This window comes from Drosophila elegans, unplaced genomic scaffold, assembly GCF_018152505.1.
Source record: "Drosophila elegans isolate 14027-0461.03 unplaced genomic scaffold, ASM1815250v1 contig_397, whole genome shotgun sequence".
Lineage (NCBI taxonomy): Eukaryota > Metazoa > Arthropoda > Insecta > Diptera > Drosophilidae > Drosophila > Drosophila elegans.
Window position 1 is genome coordinate 3,484,745 of NW_024545782.1, and position 14,357 is coordinate 3,499,101.

General features: G+C 52.8%; 1 protein-coding gene across 3 annotated transcripts in view; it reads left to right on the plus strand.

Moving 5' to 3' along the window:
* LOC108150705 overlaps positions 1 to 14,357 on the plus strand; it is a 37,887-nt gene that overhangs the window by 18,728 nt on the left and 4,802 nt on the right. For all 3 annotated transcript variants that reach the window (XM_041708836.1, XM_017278973.2, XM_017278974.2), the window contains 5 exons: positions 2,996 to 4,426; positions 4,839 to 5,041; positions 5,109 to 6,599; positions 7,801 to 10,227; positions 11,106 to 14,006. In XM_041708836.1, the coding sequence (XP_041564770.1) occupies positions 2,996 to 4,426; positions 4,839 to 5,041; positions 5,109 to 6,599; positions 7,801 to 10,227; positions 11,106 to 14,006 (8,453 nt within the window). The remainder of the gene's footprint in view (positions 1 to 2,995; positions 4,427 to 4,838; positions 5,042 to 5,108; positions 6,600 to 7,800; positions 10,228 to 11,105; positions 14,007 to 14,357) is intronic.

Sequence of the window (14,357 nt, forward strand, 5' to 3'; positions counted from 1 at the left end):
CTCTTTTTATCCGCCTTCCTCTTTCGAGCGAAAAGAAAGTCGCCGAATGCTTCCGGCAAAGCTGTTCCAGGCACTTGTTGTTTTTTTGGGCGGTAACCTGCACCAATGACCCAAATTCTTGTGGAGCGATCACCTGACCAAGAGTCCCCGCGATCCACCCGAAAACTGAGAGTGTTTTGATAATAGAGCTTGGCTTAGTGGCTGGCTCGACTTAATGAACGTGAGAATCGTGAGTTGACCCACAGGGCATGTGGGGTGAAAGTTTCACCGATTTCATTGGGTACATTTGCTACACTCGTGTGTAGTTTTCGTTGTTAGCGCAAACTGAAAATATTAATAAAGTTATTGGCTCCCGCTGAAAGTCAATGCCCTACGCAATTTCTCCTCGCCTTCAATGGCGTTAAATGGCACTTAAGTATGCCCGGCACATCGTGACTCTAAGTCAGGCGGGCTGGCTACTCGGAGACCACTGCTCCTAATGTAATTTACATGCCGAAGACCTCGCCCCAGTCAAGTCCAGTGCTCATTTGAATGCCGCTTACGTGGCTAGAGTTCAACAAACGTTGGCCGACAATGGCCACCTATGTTTCTTCAAATGGACGATTTGCCAAAATGTTAAATACACAATTGTGTGTGTGTGTGTGGAGGTATTGCTTATATCAACACTGGGCGATTGCGTTGACAGGTGTCGTTACCCAGTCCAACATTCAGTCAACTGAGAAATGTTTCTGTATTTAATTTACCACTGGTTTCGGTGAAATTTCCTTTCGGCGTGCGCAGCATGCGAAATTGGGTAGAATGAAGGAAAGCCCCTGACAAGGCGCTAACACTTGGCATTAACGGAGTTTTAGCCACGAAAACATAAAGTTGGAAACGAATCGAGGCGAAATTAACTGGTTCATACATAAGTTAACTTTAAAAACAAGATAGAACGCTTTAGTCGAGTTACCCGACTATTAGATACGCGTTACTCAGCCAAAAAACTTCAGCCAAAGTTTTTTCCCTTCAAAACAATCGAAACTTAGGTGGCGCCATCTGTCGACCTGCAAAGCAGCGGCCGAATCGCGGCTGAGCAGCGGCAGAGCGGCGGGAGAGGACTTTATAACCCTAAAACTGCTAAACCATTAGCTCGATTTTAAAATTTTTGTGTCTACCGATAGATATGACCGAACCCCACACACAGAGTTCAATAAATAAGGTCTTAGGTGTTACATACATTTCAACAAATACCATATACCCTTTTACTCTACGAGTAATGTAAATAATGACTATATTTTTTCCATGCACATTATTTAACTGGAAGATCTGGCAATTTGGAGAGATGCGAATTGTTAGCATCCCAAAACGATAATAAATATAAAGAGTAAACTTTTAGTTTCGCCAGCATAGAAATTTCTTTGGTAAATAACCCGCTAAGTGCAAACCCAAACATAACGAACATTTTTTGCTTACCATAATACACGCCCAAGCCATGTACGTATGTACATATAAAATGGCAAGCCAATAATGTGACTTACGGAGCCGCGTCTGAAGTTTTCACTCTTGTGTGGCACGCAGCTTTTTCGACGGCAGGGAGTGGGGCAGCACTCGCAAGGGAGTGTCTCACATACATAATGCTGTGCGATTTTCGATTTATCTTTTGGCATGCCCCAGCTGCAGCCATTTGCCCGAGGCGGCCACGTCCCACGCGGCGAATGCGTAATGTTGCAATGGCTTTTTGGGGGGAAACGAGTTTTGCTTGCTGGGCGCGAACTCCAAGCAGAACTCCAAGTTATGAGATTGAAATCAAAGTGAGTTTGGCGATTGGAAATGAAAGTTTTACGTGTAGTGAGTCCGATTTCCCCCGATCCGCATGCGGCAGCACCTAATTGAGATAGAAACAGAAAATAGAAAGTAAAGCGCAGCTGCATAATTGGAGTTGCATTACGCTCGGCAGCGGAAGCTTGGCCATACTAATCGTCCACATCCCCTGTGTCCGACTTCACTTTGAGCAAGGTAGTGCAATCATTGTCTTTAAATTCTTATCTGCGATTTTCAATAGTTGCGGCAATTTTACTTCACACATAGATACGTTGATTTCTTCAATGATGGATTGTGTGAAAAATAGCAAATATAAATGCTTTCAAATTATTTCTTATATCCCTATGTCTGACTTCACATTGATAAAAGTAATATTATTATCGTTTTGATTTCTTCTCTCCGATTTTAATATAAATACTTGAGGATAAACATAAGCGGTTGATGTTAAAATGTTTTTTTTTTTGGCAAACAGAAATATAAATGCTAGTTTTTTCTATATTCATTTTATAAGAAATGATCTTAGCATTAATGGAGTTAATATACGGAATCGATTTTATAGTTTGGTATTAGATTTTATTTTTTATCTCTAGTTCTGCTTAACCGATCGATCATCGATAGCTTATTCGGTTAACAATTTATTAATCTGTGCTGTTTGAGCAAATTTAATTTTTTAAAGGTTGCTTTGCTTTTCATAAAACATGTGTGAAAACCTGAAATGAAATAATACATTTTTCACGTATGTCAAAATAATTTTGTTAAATCAATTCATGTTTACAAGGAATTTGATTAAAAAAACAATAGCTAATGTATTGTAAAATTAATCTAAAAATAGTGGCTGTTCTTAAGTAACTACACCCAGAGATTAAAAAATAGTAAAACCAAATATTTTCACTTTGAATTAAATATTTTCGGGACTGATTTACCTCCGACGGATGTTGTGTTTAAATCAAAGGGTGTTCGACTTGTATTTTTATTTTTAATTACGGAAAATATAGGTTTTAAATTAAAATACAAATTGAAATTCATTCATAGTTCATGTTTTATTCACGTTTATTTTAATGTTTAATTTTACTATTGGGTTTGGCTCTGTGTGAACGTGTAGCCGTTCAGTAAATTGCTTATATTTTAATAAGTTAAATAGTTTTATTAAAAATAATGTCTAAAACCAAACCACGTTTGTACATTCTCCTTGCAGATATGGAGCCGAACTGGTGGCCATCGACAGCTATGCGGAGAACAACGAGACCCTGTCGATCGCCCGGGCGAGCGATCCCAACCAGCGGGCCTCGGACAAGTACTGGCTGGGCCTGGCCTCCCTGGACGACCTGCGCACCAACACGCTGGAGTCCGCCTCTGGGGCGCTGATCTCGCAGTACTCCGGCTTCTGGTCGCTGCACCAGCCGAACGCCGAGTCCGGGGAGTGTGTGGCGGCGGGGTTCGCCGGCAAGTCGCAGAGCTGGGACCTGGGCACCTGTGAGTCCCTGCTGCCGTTCATGTGCCGCGCCCAGGCCTGCCCGCTGGGAGCCCTCCACTGCGCCAATGGGAAGTGCATTAACCAGGCCTTCAAGTGCGACGGCAGCGACGACTGCGGCGACGGCACCGACGAGCTGGATTGTCCGGCCCAGTGCCACTACCACATGCAGTCCGGCGGCGATGTGATCGAGACGCCCAACTATCCGCACAAGTACGGCGCGCTGGCCAAGTGCAAGTGGACGCTGGAGGGGCCGCTGGGCAGCAACATCATCCTGCAGTTCCAGGACTTCGAGACGGAGAAGACCTTCGACACCGTGCAGATCCTGGTGGGCGGACGCACCGAGGACAAGTCCGTGTCGCTGGCCACGCTCAGCGGCAAGCAGGACCTCACCACGCAGCCCTTCGTGTCCGCCTCCAACTTCATGATCGTCAAGTTCACCACGGACGGCAGCGTAGAGCGCAAGGGTTTCCGGGCCACCTGGAAGACGGAGGCCAAGAACTGTGGCGGCACCCTGAAGGCCACCCTCCAGCGCCAGATCCTGACCAGCCCCAACTACCCCAAGCAGTATCCCGGCGGCCTGGAGTGCCTGTATGTGATTAAGGCCCAGCCCGGGCGCATCATCTCCATTGAAGTGGACGACCTGGACGTAGCCGAGGGACGCGACTACCTGATGATCCGCGACGGGGACTCGCCCATGAGCCGCACCATCGCCAAGCTGACCGGAAAGACGGCCCAGAACAACCGGGTGATCATCTCCACGGGCCACGCCCTCTATCTGTACTTCAAGTCCAGCCTAGGTGAGGCCGGCAAGGGCTTCAGTCTGCGCTACATCCAGGGCTGCAAGGCCACGATCACGGCCAGAAACGGCACGGTGACCTCGCCCGCCTTCGGCCTGGCCGACTACCCCAAGAACCAGGAGTGCTTCTTCACCATCCGCAACAACGCCCGTGCCCCGCTCTCCCTCAAGTTCGACAAGTTCACCGTCCACAAGAGCGACAACGTGCAGGTGTTCGACGGTTCCTCCACCTCCGGTCTGCGCCTGCACTCGGGCAATGGATTCACGGGTCCAGCCGCGCCCAAGCTCACCCTGACTGCCTCCTCCGGCGAGATGCTCATCAAGTTCACCTCGGATGCCCTGCACAATGCTGCTGGGTAAGTACCCATAAAGTGCATAGGCTTTTTGTGTTACCAAAAAAAAGAACTTCTATTCAACTTTAACGTATACGAAATATTAAATCAATCTGGGATGTCACAGAAATCTCAAACCGACATATCCGTGGAGTTAGAGTTTGTGATCAGTAAATTTAAGGGCTAAGTGAGCATAAACAAACCTTTTAGATTATGCCACATGTCGTCAACTCACTTTCTTTTTGGTCGCTAAAAAACGACGTTATTGCACTAAGCATTGTTTTATACACTTGAGTTTGTATCTGATAGTCAGTATTGAAAAGGTTTCTGAGCCATTAAGATTTGGTTTTCCGAAGAGATTTCTGTGAGACACCATTTCGATGTAACATATAGTTGAATTATGAAAAAGGTGATATATACTCAAATCTATCTTTAGATGGTCGGCCACGTTCTCGGCTGATTGCCCGGAACTGCAGCCCGGAATTGGAGCCTTGGCCTCCAGTCGCGACACCGCTTTCGGTACGCTGGTCAGCTTTACATGTCCCATTGGACAGGAGTTTGCCACCGGCAAGACGCGACTGGTCACTGAATGTCTGCGCGGTGGCAACTGGAGTGTCTCCTACATACCCAAGTGTCAGGGTGAGTGTGCATTCCATCTCCGTCACCGAATAGTTTGCTAATGCGTGTTCCACCCCCGTACGTATAGAGGTCTACTGCGGTCCTGTGCCACAAATCGACAACGGTTTCTCCATCGGCTCCTCAAATGTTACCTACCGCGGCATCGCCATGTACCAGTGCTATGCCGGCTTCGCCTTCGCCTCGAGTGCTCCGATCGAGAAGATCTCCTGTCTGCCGGACGGTCGCTGGGAAAGGCAGCCCCACTGCCTGGCCTCCCAGTGCGCCGCCCTGCCGGAAGTGTCCCATGCCAATGTCACGCTGCTCAACGGCGGCGGTCGCAGCTACGGCACCATTGTCCAGTACGAGTGTGAGCCGGGTTACGAGCGGAACGGCCACCCGGTGCTGACCTGCATGTCCAACGGCACCTGGAGCGGCGATGTGCCGCGGTGCACGCGCAAGCGCTGCTTTGAATTCCCGGAGATCGCCAACGGTTTCGTGGTCGACTCCAGCCGAGCCTACCTCTTCGGGGACGAGGCCAGGGTGCAGTGCTTCAAGGGCTACAAACTGATCGGCAGCAACATCATGCGCTGCAGCGAGGCCCAGAAGTTCGAGCAGCCGCCGACCTGCGAGGACATCAACGAGTGCAGCTCCTCGCAGTGCGACCTCACCACCACCGAGTGCCAGAACACGAACGGCTCCTTCCACTGCCAGTGCCGGAGCGGCTTCACGGCCACCACCGAGTGCAGGCCCGTGGCCGACCTGGGTCTGGGCAACGGCGGCATTCCCGACGACAGCATCACCACCTCGGCCAGTGAGCCGGGCTACAGCAAGACGCAGCTGCGGCTGAACACGAACGGCTGGTGTGGGGGATCCTCGGAGCCGGGCTCCAACTGGATCCTCATCGACCTCAAGGCACCCACCATCCTGCGCGGTTTCCGCACCATGTCCGTGCAGCGTCCGGACGGAAATGTGGCCTTCAGCTCGGCGGTGCGTCTGCAGTACACCAACGACCTGACCGACGTGTTCAAGGACTATGCCAATCCCGACGGCACGGCCGTGGAGTTCCGCATCCTGGAGCCCACGCTCTCCATCCTCAACCTGCCGCTGCCCATCGAGGCCCGCTACATCCGCTTCCGCATCCAGGACTACGTGGGCGCCCCCTGCCTCCGCATGGAGCTGATGGGCTGCACGCGTCTCGACTGCGTCGACATCAACGAGTGCGCCAAGAACAACGGCGGCTGTGACCAGAAGTGCATCAACTCGCCGGGCGGCTTCGCCTGCGGCTGCAACACCGGCTACCAGCTGTACACCTCCAACGGCACGGCCGGCTACCACATCGAGCGGTCCGAGTCGGGCGAACGCGACGGTGACACCTACCAGCGCAACAAGACCTGCGTGCCCCTCATGTGTCCCGAGCTGCAGGCCCCCGAGAACGGACAGCTGCTGAGTGAACGCAACGACTACCACTTCGGCGACGTGGTCCGCTTCCAGTGCCACTTCGGCTACATCATGAGCGGCAGCTCGGCGGCCCTGTGCCTGTCCAGCGGTCAGTGGAACGCCAGCGTACCAGAGTGCAATTGTAAGTATTCATCTTGGTATGGATCCGGCGTGCTCAAAACTGACTTATGGCAGGGCATTTACCAACACAATTGAAAAATGTTAGTCTAGAGTCGAGGAAAAGTCTAAAATCCATTTTCTTGAGGATTAGCGGTGAAAAAAAACGTAAAGTAAGAAAGAGGTCTAAAAAAACACGTGTTTATACCACCGTGTGACCAGCAATCTCACATTTGAGACATCACCCTTTACTCTGCGCAATTACAAAAACAAAAGTTGCAAATTTCTGAATTTTTGAAGCGATCTATACTTTTGTTAATGTACATTTCAAATGTAACAAAGCGATATTATTTTCTCGAGCGCTAGTAAATGTTGCAAGTCCAAACTGTTAACAATTAGGCAGAACAGTCGTTAATGCAAATCGGTTTTCTCCGCGCCAATTACTTATCTGAATGAAAGAGAACAGCTGCTTAGGCTGCATTTATTAAATAAGCTAAATCCATTCTTAAAACTTCTTCTCTACATCTTAATCTATTTTTATTAGATCTGCGAATGTTTAATTGAGTCGATAGAAACCTAACAAGAAGTTCAGAAATTTGTTAAGTAAACTCTCATATTAACGCTCGAAATTCTTTTAACAATTTTCGTGGTTGAATGTTTAAATTTGTTCTCCTTTATCTTGCATATGAGTTACTTTTATTCTTACTTTAGTTCCTTTTGTTATATAATATAAAATGCTTTAAACTTTCTTTTTAATATGTGTATTAGCAAGGACTTCATACATATGTCTTAGAAATGCCAAACCAGCCCTCATTCCTATAAGTTTGAATTGTTAAAATATCCCATCGCCATTCAATTAATTGTGAACTTATATTTAGTTTCTTTATTTTATTAAACTCCGTGTAATTCTAAAAGCATAAGCCGTTCATTTCAATGAACTTTGGCTGCCCGAGAAAATGTAACGGGAAATTGAGAAAACGGTTCTTGTTCTTATACATAATCTTGATTAATTCTGAATTCATATTCTCAGATGCCAAATGCGTTTCCCTGCCGGACGACAAGTTTAGTTTCCTTTACATATAATTCTACAAGCTAAGGACTTTCCATTAAATGCGATATTCACTCAGGAACTTTGATCTATTCGAGAGAAGTTTACTGGCAAATGAAATCCCCGCTCTTGTTCTTATCCAATTCCTGTATAACTAATTCTGTATTCACATTCTCAGATGCCAAGTGCGTTTCCCTGCCGGACGACAAGTTGGAGGGTCTGACCGTGGCCCGTCCCGATCCCGAGTCCGTGCTGGTGCCCTTCCGCGACAACGTGACCATCACATGCGGGTCGGCGGGTCGCCAGCTGAGGGCCACCGCCTCCTCCGGCTTCCGGCAGTGCGTGTACGACCCGAAGCCGGGCCTGCCCGACTACTGGCTGTCGGGGATGCAGCCCTCGTGTCCGCGGGTGGACTGCTACCCGCCCATGCCCACGCCCGGAGCGGAGTACGGTCAGTTCGTGGACACGCGCTACCAGAGCAGCTTCTTCTTCGGCTGCCAGAACACCTTCAAGCTGGCCGGGCAGACGGGTCGCCACGACAACGTGGTGCGCTGCGGGGCCGACGGCATCTGGGACTTTGGCGATCTGCGCTGTGAGGGACCGGTCTGCGAAGACCCCGGACGACCGGCCGATGGTCGCCAGATCGCGCGTAGCTACGAACAGAGCTCGGAGGTGTACTTCGGCTGCAACCGACCCGGCTACATCCTGATCAATCCGCGGCCCATCACCTGCATCCGCGAGCCGGAGTGCAAGGTCATCAAGCCGCTGGGTCTGGGCTCCGGCCGCATTCCCGACTCGGCCATCAATGCCACCTCGGAGCGACCCAACTACGAGGCCAAGAACATCCGTCTGAACTCGGCCACCGGTTGGTGCGGCAAGCAGGAGGCCTTCACCTACGTGAGCGTCGACCTGGGCCAGATCTACCGCGTCAAGGCGATCCTGGTGAAGGGCGTGGTGACCAACGACATCGTGGGCCGGCCCACCGAGATCCGCTTCTTCTACAAGCAGGCCGAGAGCGAGAACTATGTGGTGTACTTCCCCAACTTCAATCTGACCATGCGCGACCCGGGCAACTACGGCGAGCTGGCCATGATCACGCTGCCCAAGTTCGTGCAGGCCCGCTTCGTCATCCTGGGCATCGTGAGCTACATGGACAATGCCTGCCTCAAGTTCGAGCTAATGGGCTGCGAGGAGCCGAAGCAGGAGCCGCTGCTGGGCTACGACTACGGCTACTCGCCGTGTGTGGACAATGAGCCGCCCATCTTCCAGAACTGCCCCCAACAGCCCATCGTGGTGCGACGCGACGAGAACGGCGGCGTGCTGCCGGTGAACTTCACCGAGCCCACGGCCGTGGACAACTCCGGCTCGATAGCGCGCCTGGAGATCAAGCCGCAGAACTTCCGCACGCCCAGCTACATCTTCAAGGACACGGTGGTCAAGTACGTGGCCTTCGACTACGACGGCAACGTGGCCATCTGCGAGATCAACATCACGGTGCCGGACGTTACGCCGCCGCTGCTGCAGTGCCCCCAGAGCTACGTCATCGAGCTGGTGGACCGCCAGGAGAGCTACACCGTCAACTTCAATGACACGCGCAAGCGCATCAAGACCTCGGACGACACGGCCGGCGATCTGAAGCTACAGTTTAGCCCGGAGAGTGCCACCATCCGGATCGGTAGCTTCGAGAACGTGACTGTGACGGCCACCGACAAGTACAGCAACCGGGCAACCTGCCACTTCCAGGTCTCCGTGAAGGCTTCGCCCTGCGTGGACTGGGAGCTGCAACCGCCGGCCAACGGGGCCATCAACTGCCTGCCCGGCGACAGGGGGATCGAATGTATTGCCACGTGCAAGCCCGGCTTCCGCTTCACGGACGGTGAGCCCCTCAAGAGCTTCTCCTGCGAGACGTCGCGCCTGTGGCGCCCCACCTCCGTGGTGCCCGACTGCGTGTCGGAGAACACGGAGCAGGCCGCCTACCACGTCACCGCCGCCATCACGTACCGCGCCAACGGGGCCGTGGCCCAGTCCTGTCTGGGTCAGTACCAGGACGTGCTGGCCCAGCACTACGCCGGCCTCAACCAGCTGCTCTCGCAGCGCTGTTCGGCCGTGAACGTGAACATGAACGTGACGTTCGTGAAGTCGGTGCCCCTGCTGGTGGAGGAGAACGTGGTCCGCATGGACTTCATCCTCTCCATCCTGCCGGCGGTGCGCCAGCCGCAGCTGTACGACCTGTGCGGCTCCACCCTGAACCTGATCTTCGACCTGAGTGTTCCGTACGCCAGCGCCGTCATCGACGACCTGCTGAACATCGCCAACATCGGCAACCAGTGTCCGCCTCTGCGGGCCCTCAAGTCGCAGATCTCGCGCGGCTTCAACTGCAACGTGGGTGAGGTGCTGAATATGGACACCAGCGACGTGCCGCGCTGCCTCCACTGCCCGGCCGGAACGTACGTGTCCGAGGGCCAGAACAGCTGCACCTACTGCCCGCGCGGCTTCTACCAGAACCGCGACCGCCAGGGCACCTGCCTGCGCTGCCCCGCCGGCACCTACACCAAGGAGGAGGGCACCAAGACCCAGGCGGACTGCATCCCCGTGTGCGGCTATGGTACGTACAGATTCTACAAAGACTAGTATTATGATGTCTTATGGGTGGAAAATGTCTTTTTAAAGGGAAAACTTAAAGTTACACACTATTTTAATTCCATTAATTAATTAAAACAGGGATAAAAACAGAAGAAAAACGTTAATTCTATAGCAACGGTGGTTTTCAAATTAACATTTCTTTATAAAGAATACTAAAATTAAACGGTAATTACATTTTTGGCCGGTTGTCTTTCTGAGAACAAATTCTATAACATTTCTAGAAAATGTCCTACATTTTCATGTTAATCCGAGAGATTGGAGATATAGCTTTAAAATACCAACTTTTATTTCCTTTTAATTGTCACATAAAACAGGTCTTCGAAATATCATTTGCAAGGTCTTGACGAACGATTTTTTTTTCAATTGCAAAATTAAAAAAAAAACTTTGAGGAATTTTCACCAAAATAATCATTTATTGTAAAATGTCTGTCAAAAAAGCAATCTTTAATCTTTACCTTTTCCTTTTTCCCTTGTTCAATACGTAGTTAAAGTTTTAACTAAGATACCTATTTTTTTACTTCTGATGATCCTGCAAAAAGCTCCGATGTTAACGGGGACAGACCTTTTTCCAAGGGGCTGCTCTAAATAAATACTTAAATATTTTTTTTTGAAAACTTCACAAATATTTATTGATCCCTTTATCTTTAAAATAAAAAAAGTTTATATAATTTATATACATTTTCATATAAAAAATAAATGATTGAAAATAGGCAGGTTTTTGTACGACGAAACCCATGTAACTCCTTTACTTAGGGCGTAGTATTATAATTGTATAAGTAGTATAATTGTGTAAATATAACTTTCGAAAAATGCCTAATGTGAGAACCCATGTCTTCGCAGGTACCTACTCGCCCACTGGTCTGGTGCCTTGCCTGGAGTGTCCACGCAACTCGTTCACGGCCGAACCGCCGACGGGCGGATTCAAGGATTGCCAGGCGTGCGCGGCGCAGACCTTCACCTACCAGCCGGCCGCCTCAAACAAGGACCTCTGTCGCGCCAAGTGCGCGCCCGGAACCTACTCGGCCACCGGACTGGCGCCCTGCTCGCCCTGCCCGCTGCACCACTACCAGGGAGCGGCCGGGTCGCAGAGCTGCAACGAGTGCCCCAGCAACATGCGGACCGACGGCCCCGCCGCCAAGGGCCGCGATCAGTGCAAACCGGTGGTGTGCGGCGAGGGGGCGTGCCAGCACGGCGGCCTCTGTGTGCCCATGGGCCACGACGTGCAGTGCTTCTGTCCGGCCGGCTTCTCCGGACGTCGCTGCGAACAGGACATCGACGAGTGCGCCTCGCAGCCCTGCTTCAATGGCGGCCAGTGCAAGGACCTGCCGCAGGGCTACCGCTGCGAGTGTCCCGCCGGCTATGCCGGCCTCAACTGCCAGGAGGAGGCCAGCGACTGCAGCAACGACACCTGCCCGACGCGGGCCATGTGCAAGAACGAGCCGGGCCTGGGTAACGTGACCTGCCTGTGCCGCTCCGGCTACACCGGCGACCAGTGCGACGTGACCATCGACCCCTGCACGGCCAACGGCAATCCCTGTGCCAACGGGGCCAGCTGCCAGGCCCTGGAGCAGGGTCGCTACAAGTGCGATTGCGTGCCGGGCTGGGAGGGCGTCCACTGCGAACTGAACATCGACGACTGTGCGGAGAACCCCTGCCTGCTGGGCGCCAACTGCACGGACCTGGCCAACGACTTCCAGTGCGCCTGTCCGCCCGGCTTCACCGGCAAACGGTGCGAGCAGAAGATCGATCTCTGCCTGTCGGAGCCCTGCAAGCATGGCACCTGCGTGGACCGCCTCTTCGACCACGAGTGCGTCTGCCAGCCGGGCTGGACGGGAGCGGCCTGTGACCAGAACGTGGACGACTGCGCCCAGCGGCCGTGCGCCAACGAGGGCACCTGCGTGGACCTGGTCGACGGCTATGCCTGCAACTGCGAGCCGGGCTACACCGGCAAGAACTGCCAGCACACCATCGACGACTGTGCCTCCGCCCCCTGCCAGCATGGGGCCACCTGCGTGGACCAGCTGGACGGCTTCAGCTGCCGCTGCCGCCCCGGCTACGTGGGCCTGGCCTGCGAGGCCGAGATCGACGAGTGCCTCAGCGATCCCTGCCATCCGGTGGGCACGGAGCGCTGCCTCGACCTGGACAACCGCTTCGAGTGCGTGTGCCGCGATGGCTTCCGCGGCCCGCTCTGCGCCGAGGACATTGACGACTGCGAGGCGCAGCCGTGTCTGAACAACGGACTGTGTCGCGACCGCGTCGGCGGCTTTGAGTGCGGCTGCGAGCCCGGTTGGAGCGGCAGGCGCTGTGAGCAGCAGGTGACCACCTGCGGGACGCAGGCACCGTGCCAGAACGACGCCAGCTGCATCGATCTGTTCCAGGACTACTTCTGTGTGTGCCCCAGCGGCACGGATGGCAAGAACTGCGAGACCGCGCCGGAGCGCTGCATCGGCGACCCGTGCATGCACGGCGGCAAGTGCCAGGACTTCGGCTCCGGGCTCAACTGCAGCTGTCCGGCGGACTACGCGGGCGTGGGCTGCCAGTACGAGTACGACGCCTGCGAGGAGCAGGTCTGCCAGAACGGGGCCACCTGCCTGGACAACGGGGCTGGCTACAGCTGCCAGTGTCCGCCGGGCTTCACCGGACACAACTGCGAGCAGGACATTGTGGACTGCAAGGACAACTCGTGTCCGCCGGGCGCCAGCTGTGTGGACCTCACCAACGGCTTCTACTGCCAGTGCCCCTTCAACATGACCGGCGACGACTGCCGCAAGGCCATCCAGGTGGACTACGACCTGTACTTCAGCGACCCATCGCGCTCCACCGCCGCCCAGGTGGTGCCGTTCGCCACCGGCGAGGCCAACAGCCTGACCGTGGCCATGTGGGTGCAGTTCGCCCAGAAGGACGACCCCGGCATTTTCTTCACGCTGTACGGCGTGGAGTCCGCCCGCATGACCCAGCGCCGGCGCATCCTGCTGCAGGCCCACTCCAGCGGCGTGCAGGTCTCCCTGTTCGAGGACCAGTCCGACGCCTTCCTCAGCTTCGGCGAGTACACTTCCGTGAACGACGGCCAGTGGCACCACGTGGCCGTCGTCTGGGACGGCATCTCCGGCCAGCTGCAGCTGATCACGGAGGGACTGATTGCCAGCAAGATGGAGTACGGCTCGGGTGGCGCCCTGCCCTCCTATCTCTGGGCAGTGCTGGGCCGGCCACAGCCCTACGGACTGAGCCACGAGCTGGCGCTGGCCTACTCGGACGCCGGCTTCCAGGGCACCGTGACCAAGGCGCAGGTGTGGGCCCGGGCCCTCGACATCACGTCCGAGATCCAGAAGCAGGTGCGCGACTGCCGCTCCGAGCCGGTCCTCTACCCCGGCCTCATCCTGAACTGGGCCGGCTATGAGGTCACCTCCGGCGGAGTGGAGCGCAACGTGCCCTCGCTGTGTGGACAGCGCAAGTGCCCGGTGGGCTACACGGGCGCCAACTGCCAGCAGCTGGTGGTCGACAAGGAACCCCCCGTGGTGGAGCACTGCCCCGGTGACCTGTGGGTGATCGCCAAGAACGGCTCCGCCGTGGTCACCTGGGACGAGCCGCACTTCAGCGACAACATCGGCGTGACCAAGATCTACGAGCGCAACGGACACCGCTCCGGAACCACCTTGCTGTGGGGCACCTACGACATCACCTATATTGCATCCGATGCCTCCGGAAACACGGCTTCCTGCAGCTTCAAGGTTTCCCTGCTAAGTGAGTATAGAAAGGGTTTACAAAAAAAAAAAATTAAATAATAAATCATATTATTTCTTACAATGCCTAATTAATTGCATGGTTAAAATATTTTAATTAATTTAACTTATTTTCCATTTGATTTAAATTCATTCTATTATAGTTAAATATGGCTTAGATTTTGATTAACTAAATAACTAAAATCAAAATTTAAAAATTTTTTTTTACTTCTAAAATATTTTTCTTTTAATTATAATAAGTTTGTTTTAAGTTATTATTTTATTTTATCTTTGTTGAGGAAGAGCTGCACAAATTGGAATTATTACCGACTATATTTTCATTTAAATTTGAGTTAAAATTGAGTATTCCGAT